Source organism: Paroedura picta, chromosome 10 (genome assembly GCF_049243985.1).
Source record: "Paroedura picta isolate Pp20150507F chromosome 10, Ppicta_v3.0, whole genome shotgun sequence".
In the NCBI taxonomy this organism is placed as follows: domain Eukaryota; kingdom Metazoa; phylum Chordata; class Lepidosauria; order Squamata; family Gekkonidae; genus Paroedura; species Paroedura picta.
The window spans coordinates 76,959,237-76,965,797 of NC_135378.1; the positions used below are offsets into that span (position 1 = coordinate 76,959,237).

The following is a 6,561-nucleotide window of genomic DNA, read 5'->3' on the forward strand; positions in this document are numbered from 1 at the left end:
GAGGGAGTCTACAACAAAAGGGGAATTAGGTAGAAATTGATCCTACCAATTAAGAAAACATCAGTTCCCTTCAGTCTTTGGTATGTAGTGTTGGATACAGACCACCATTTTGGAAGGAAGCCATTGCTGTGGCCAAGTGAGATCAGCTTCCAGCCCATAACTCCTTTTGCATTTGTCTAGCCCAATAGTGAGAGAACCAGTTGGATTTTGCTCTTATATGCTGCAGTTCTGGGAGCAAATTCCAGTTTGGTGTAGTGGTTAGGAGTGCAGACTTCTGATCTGGCAAGCCGGGTTCGATTCTGCGCTCCCCCACATGCAGCCAGCTGGGTGACCTTGGGCTCGCCACGGCACTGATAAAGCTGTTCCAACTGTTCCAACTGAGCAGTGATATCAGGGCTCTCTCAGCCTCACCCACCTCACAGGGTGTCTGTTGTGGGGAGAGGAAAGGGAAGGCAACTGTAAGCCGCTTTGAGCCTCCTACGGGTAGAGAAAAGCGGCATATAAGAACCAACTCTTCTTCTTAAGCCTCCTCATGAGCAGGATACTTCAATGGCATACCTATAATGTTTGTGTGTGTTTACTTATATTGGTTCTACCACTACCTGCCACAGCTTCCTTGAAAAATGTTTTTAGAGATTCTTAGCCCCTCACCTAAATCATAATTCTTACATTGCTCCCTTCCAATGACAGCAACAAAGTGGAGGAGTCAGAGTGGACCAGTGAGCTGGTACATGGAAGATGTTCCAAAGCTCCTACCTTTCCTTGGAACCATGGCTATAGACTATTGTCCATTCGAGGATGCTAAGAAGATCATTTCACAGCAACCCCAGCAGCTTGCCTGGTTTGACCCAGGGGAGCTGGAAAAGGGCGGAAATTAATGTTTAAATGGAGTCATCACATTTATCTGATGCAGCCATCAAACAAAAATCGAAATGTCCTTTAGGAGTCCATGAAGCATCACTTCCATACCTGTGAAAAGCTGTCTTTCTGCAGTCATTGTCTACTTTACTGTCATAGTTCCCCCCCCCAAAAAAATCCTACTGTTGTGTTTAATTTTGTTCACAAGGTGCAGCTTTGTCTTTATTGTGTCATCTGTACAGTTTGTATTATTTTCCACTGATTTATTTGGAACTGTCCATATCATTGGAGTCATTGGAATCACTGGAGCTTCCAGACTTAGTAGAAGTACTAGAATCAGTAGAACTGCTGGAGTTGCTAGAACCACCAGTGTCACCTGAATCACTGGAACTACTTGACTCACTGGAACTGCTGGAGCTACTACTGGACTCATTAGATTCACTGGAACTGCTGGACTCACTGGAACTGCTGGACTCACTAGATTCACTGGAACCATTGGACTCACTGGAACTTCTGGATTCACTGGAGCTACTGGACTCACTAGATTCACTGGAACTACTAGACTCACTGGAATTGCTGGACTCACTGGTTTCACTGGAACCATTGGACTCACTGGATTGACTAGAACTGCTGGATTCACTGGAACTGCTGGATTCACTGGAGCTACTGGACTCACTAGATTCACTGGAACCATTTGACTCACTTGATTCACTAGAACTGCTGGATTCACTGGAACTGCTGGATTCACTGGAGCTACTGGACTCACTAGATTCACTGGAACCATTTGACTCACAGGATTCACTAGAACTGCTGGATTCACTGGAACTGCTGGATTCACTGGAGCTACTGGACTCACTAGATGCACTGGAGCTACTGGACTCATTAGATTCAGTAGAACTGCTGGATTCACTTGAGCTACTAGACTCATTAGATTCAGTAGATTCACTTGAGCTACTAGACTCATTAGATTCAGTAGAACTGCTGGATTCACTGGAGCTGCTGGATTCATTGGATTCATTGGACTTACTGGACTCACTGGAACTGTTCTGGTCCTCTGCCTGCTGACTAGAGTCGGAATGATCAGAATGGCCTGGATCATCTCCTTGCATGCCTTCTTCATTGAAATAGTAGCCATCAACATGATGGTGAAGATTGTTATTCAGGCTATCACTGTTTTCTCTTGCCTTAATGTTATTGGTGGCATGGAATCCCCCGGTGCCCTGATCAATGAAGCTTTCTGATGTTGATACCAGACCACGAATGACGTTTTTCTCTCTCCAAAGAGCGATGCCTTTTTCATTTTTGGCACTCCTCTGTTCAAGAAGTTCTACATGATGATGGTTGACAGTTTTCCCTGTCAGAGACTCAGCATCTGCAGCTTCCCTTTCCTTTGCATGATGCTGGTGACTGTGTTTGGCCTGTACAAGACCAATGTCCTCATTGAACAACTGCCTGTCACTTCCATACTGGTAGGTTCCTTGGTGATTGATGGGGCCAGCTGTGGGCACTTCTACACCATATCCTCTGGTGAGGTTAAGAAATATCTTCCAGTTTTGACTACCATCATTTCCAGCCCATTGGTTCCCCTTCTTATGAACCAAAATAGTCTTTAATACTCCCTTACTGGTATTAATAGAATTAATGTTGTCCTCGTAGCTGCTTCTGACTGGAATCTCACTCTTCCTGATCTGTCACAAAGGTATCACATTTGAAAAGAGGATTTTATTCAACTTATATGGAATATAGGCATTTTATTAAAGCAAAAAGGAGAGTGTCACAATTTAATTTGTACAATCTGCCATTAATAGGAGAAGCATTTTCTACATTGTATCCCCCCCCCAAAAAAAAAGCATGGAACTCACTCCCACAGGACATGAGAATGACTACTTCATTGAAGACCTTCCAGATAAATTTGAAGACCTCAAAAAACAGGCCCCTCCCAAGCCCCAGATACTTTCAGACTGATTCTCCATTATACCCTATGAGCATCATTGACAATAATGGTCTCCATAGTGTATAATGGAGCGGAAAAGATCAGCATTTCCAGATATGTACTGAATTCAAATACCATATTATCATTGGGATTCAGGAATATCAGGAAATACCAATATTTTTCAGTCTTAATATATCTGAACCCCCAAAATAATATTTCCATCAGTCATACTTTCATATATGAAACAACCAGGCCCCATTTTTACTTTTCCTCTGCCATATGAAAGATCTGTGCTATCCTATGCTTTCCACTTATGTTTCACCCACACTGCTTTTTAAGTTGCTCTTTCTCCAGGGATTGAGGCAGGGCCAATAAGGTGAAAGAGCAATTTGACAGATATGTGCCTGACAGAAACCTCATCCAACCTGAATACTTAGCTTATTTTCACACCACACACTGTCATCCAAACCTGAACATTAGCTGAACATTACAGGGGAAAATTAGTTGTTAGTAGGTGGGCAAAATATCACTCAAGGAATGACTTTTCTGTCTTTCATTACAAATTTTCTCAAATAGGTTTCCAGAGAACCTCTGGAATCTCTCGAAACCACAATACTATTCTACATCCTGCAAAGAATGTATATACAACCATAGTAAATATGTGACTATTCCGGTTAGCAGGAAACAGAAAGAATTCTGAAATTCTATAGTACCCAGACTTTTTGTCAGCCTTGCAGTCCCATCCTAGGTCCAAGCTCAAAGGGGCTTAGGATGCTAACCAGCAGCACCAGTGCTACACCACTGCCCTACCAGTGTGGCTGCACCACCAGCACTGGGGTTGTGGAATGAGGCTGCATGTTATATGAAAGCAGCCTTTGCCAGCTAAGAAACAGCTTGCTGTTTCAACTATTTCATGCTAACAGTTTTCATGCTTTGTCCTCTTACCGGGGAAGCAACAGATACAGCCAGGAAACTACTCAACAAAAGCACAGTCTTCATACTTGGAACTGCTTCCTGTGTATAAATGGAAAATATATCACTCCAGTTACATCCATTATTTCAGCACCACAAGCCAAAAATACATCCATACAGGTTGCTCAGAAGCAGCATTTAAGTTATCCCAGAAGAACGAAGAGCCCAAAATGAGAACCAATGTGTTGGAGTAATGGGGATGTTGTTGTGATAAAAGAGGCCATGCACCAGTGGCACAGCATCTGCAATGAATAAGATTCTGGATTCAATTTATTGCCTCTCCAGTTAATAGGATCAAGGATGTAGGTGATGTGAAAGACCGGAGGTCCTGGAGAACTATTGTCAGTCAGAGTAGACAACACTGGTCTTCATAGACCAACAGTCTAATTCAGCATAAGGCAGGCTGTTGGTCTTTCACGCATCAAGCTCAGTTACAAGAAGACTATCTGGTTTCCTCCAGTCTGAGGAAGAGTGCTTGCACTCGAAAGCTCATGCCTTGAATAAATCTTTGTTAGTCTTAAAGGTGCTACTGGGCCCTGATTTTGTTGGTTTCCTCCTGTGAGCCTGCCTTGAGACAGACCCTCACTCCAGTATTTAGGGATGGCAGCCTCCAGGGAGGACCTGGGGATCCTAAGGAATTACACCTCACCTGCAGACTACATACATCAGTTCCCCTGGAGAAAATGAATGCTTTGGAGGATTGACTCTATGACATCGTCCCCCACTGAGGTTCCTGTCCGCTCCAGGCTCCATCTCCAATTCTCCAAGAGCTTCTCAACATGGATCTGGCTATCTGGGGGGGGGGGGCTGGATGAGGGACAGGACTGGCAATCATACCAGTATTCACAATTTTGAATGGCAGATTTCTCCAAAGGCTCAGAAGGTCCTTTACCTCAAGTTCAGGTAGAGGTAGGACCTGGGACCTTATTTATGCAGAGCATGTGTTCGACCTGTGCACTGTGGCTTCATCATCTATGATATATATGCTAGATATGAAACCTGGGGCATGTTTCAATATGATCACCCTATTCTGGAATGTATATTTATTATTCATTTAAAACATTTGTTAGCCTCATTTCTAACATGCAGGAACTCAAGGTAGTTTACAATATAAGCATCAGTAAAACACAATCAAAATACATAAAACCATTAAGATGCCAATAGGAAGAACTAATATGCCAGAAGGAAGAACTAAAAATTAATACAATGGCATCACAAATAAAACTGTCTTCAGCTGCCTACAAAAGTAGAGAGTGATGCGACATTGTCTCATAACGCTGGGGCTGCCACTGAAAAGGTCCTATCTTGTATACTCACCAGACAAGCTTGATAGGACAGTCAAGAGGGCCTCTTTCTGTGATCTTAATATCCTTGCAGGAACATATGGATGAATATCCTTCAGATACCCTGGTCCCAAGCCATGTAAGGCTTTAACTGGCACTCTGCATAAGACACAGCCACTCTGAAAACATATGCACCTCTGAAAAGAAAGAATTATTAGGAAAGTAAAAATAAGCTGAGCACAAAACAAAGTTCTTACAATTAATTCAGGCTTGCTTGGACTGCATAATTCACACATAGGAACTCCAGAGTAGCTGAAATTGGGCTCTGTATGTGAGAGCTCCTAACCTACTCATCTTTTATTTGGTCTCTTTGGGTCACCTTAGTTCAAGAGCTTTGTCAGGTAAGCACAGAGAGAACCATTTGCTCAAAGGCTCATGGAAATCCCCTTGTCTTTCCCCCACCTCGTTTCAATACATCTATTGGCAGACAGGTGTACTTAAAGATATCAGGACCCTTACTGCTTAAATAACAATACCTTATTTTGCAAAGCTGAAAAACTGAGCTTCTTATGTTCCAAAAATTACCCCATGATTAATTTAAACATAAGAGGCGTCCTCCTGGATCAGACTAATAGTCTGCATAGTCCAGCATCCTATTTCACACAGCAGGAAAGCTGCCAACCTCCAGATAGGCCTGAAGATATCCTGGAATTGCAGTTGTTTTCCAGACTACAGAGCCAATTCCAGAGAGCAAATGGAATCTCCCAACCCATAGTTGGGAACCCTACACAGTGGACAACCACTGGCCAACCAACCCTGAAAGGCCAACAAACACGAGCACATAGGCCAAGGCCTCTCTTTATGTTGACTCCTAGCACAAAGTCCACACAGCCCCCAGACACAAAGATTCCTTATCATCAACTCAGCTGTAGAGAGTAACTTTTAGAAAGATGAGTATTCCCTATCCATTTCCCAGAGGTATAACTTATCCTCGAAACATCTGTCAGTGATTACCGTAAGCACCAAATCTGGCTTTGTTCTCAGAAGGCACAGCCGTAAATGTACACATGTAGGCCTCAATTACCAACACCAGGCCCCAGGCTTTATGTGCCACCCAAGACCAGAGAAGCCACATCAGTTTGTTAATCACGGCTTGTACAGCTGGCCAAGTGATTCCTGCAGGTCATGTTGTATATTTTGCCAGTTAACACAAAGGTTCCTGGCTTTGTGAAACCACAGGGGGGAAGAGAACAAGTAATAATGGGTTTCCCTCCCGTCATGAGAATGACATCCTAATTTAGGAAGAGAAAGACAACGCTCTCCTTTTGTGGCTGAGGGGAAAGGCTACAGGAGAAATCTGTAGAGAAAGTCCACATGGGAAAGTCCAAAATCTCACCAGCAAAAAGGGGGAAAGAAACCAAGATTCTCTTTTTAAAAAAATACTGTTAATTATTGTGCTTGGTTAAAACCAGTGTAAGGATGGAGAAATTCTTTTCAAACCATTTTGGCTTTAGA

At 43.1% G+C, this 6,561-nt stretch overlaps 1 protein-coding gene across 1 annotated transcript; it reads right to left on the minus strand.

Moving 5' to 3' along the window:
* Positions 1-372: 372 nt before the first annotated feature.
* On the minus strand, positions 373-5,233 carry LOC143819953 (uncharacterized). The gene is made up of 3 exons (XM_077302168.1): positions 5,081-5,233; positions 3,737-3,805; positions 373-2,546 (listed from the first exon to the last, which is right to left on the minus strand). Exons 2-3 carry the CDS (start codon positions 3,788-3,790, stop codon positions 1,122-1,124), a joined length of 1,479 nt encoding a protein of 492 aa, XP_077158283.1. The 5' UTR covers positions 3,791-3,805; positions 5,081-5,233; the 3' UTR covers positions 373-1,121.
* Between the last annotated feature and the right edge of the window lie 1,328 nt (positions 5,234-6,561).

Bases quoted from the DNA above. Each gene is read 5' to 3' on its own strand.
- LOC143819953 (XM_077302168.1), bottom strand. From the start codon at position 3,790: ATGAAGACTGTGCTTTTGTTGAGTAGTTTCCTGGCTGTATCTGTTGCT. The intron at 2,547-3,736 runs GTAAGAGGACAA...CCTTTGTGACAG, and splicing joins CTGTATCTGTTGCTTCCCCG to ATCAGGAAGAGTGAGATTCC.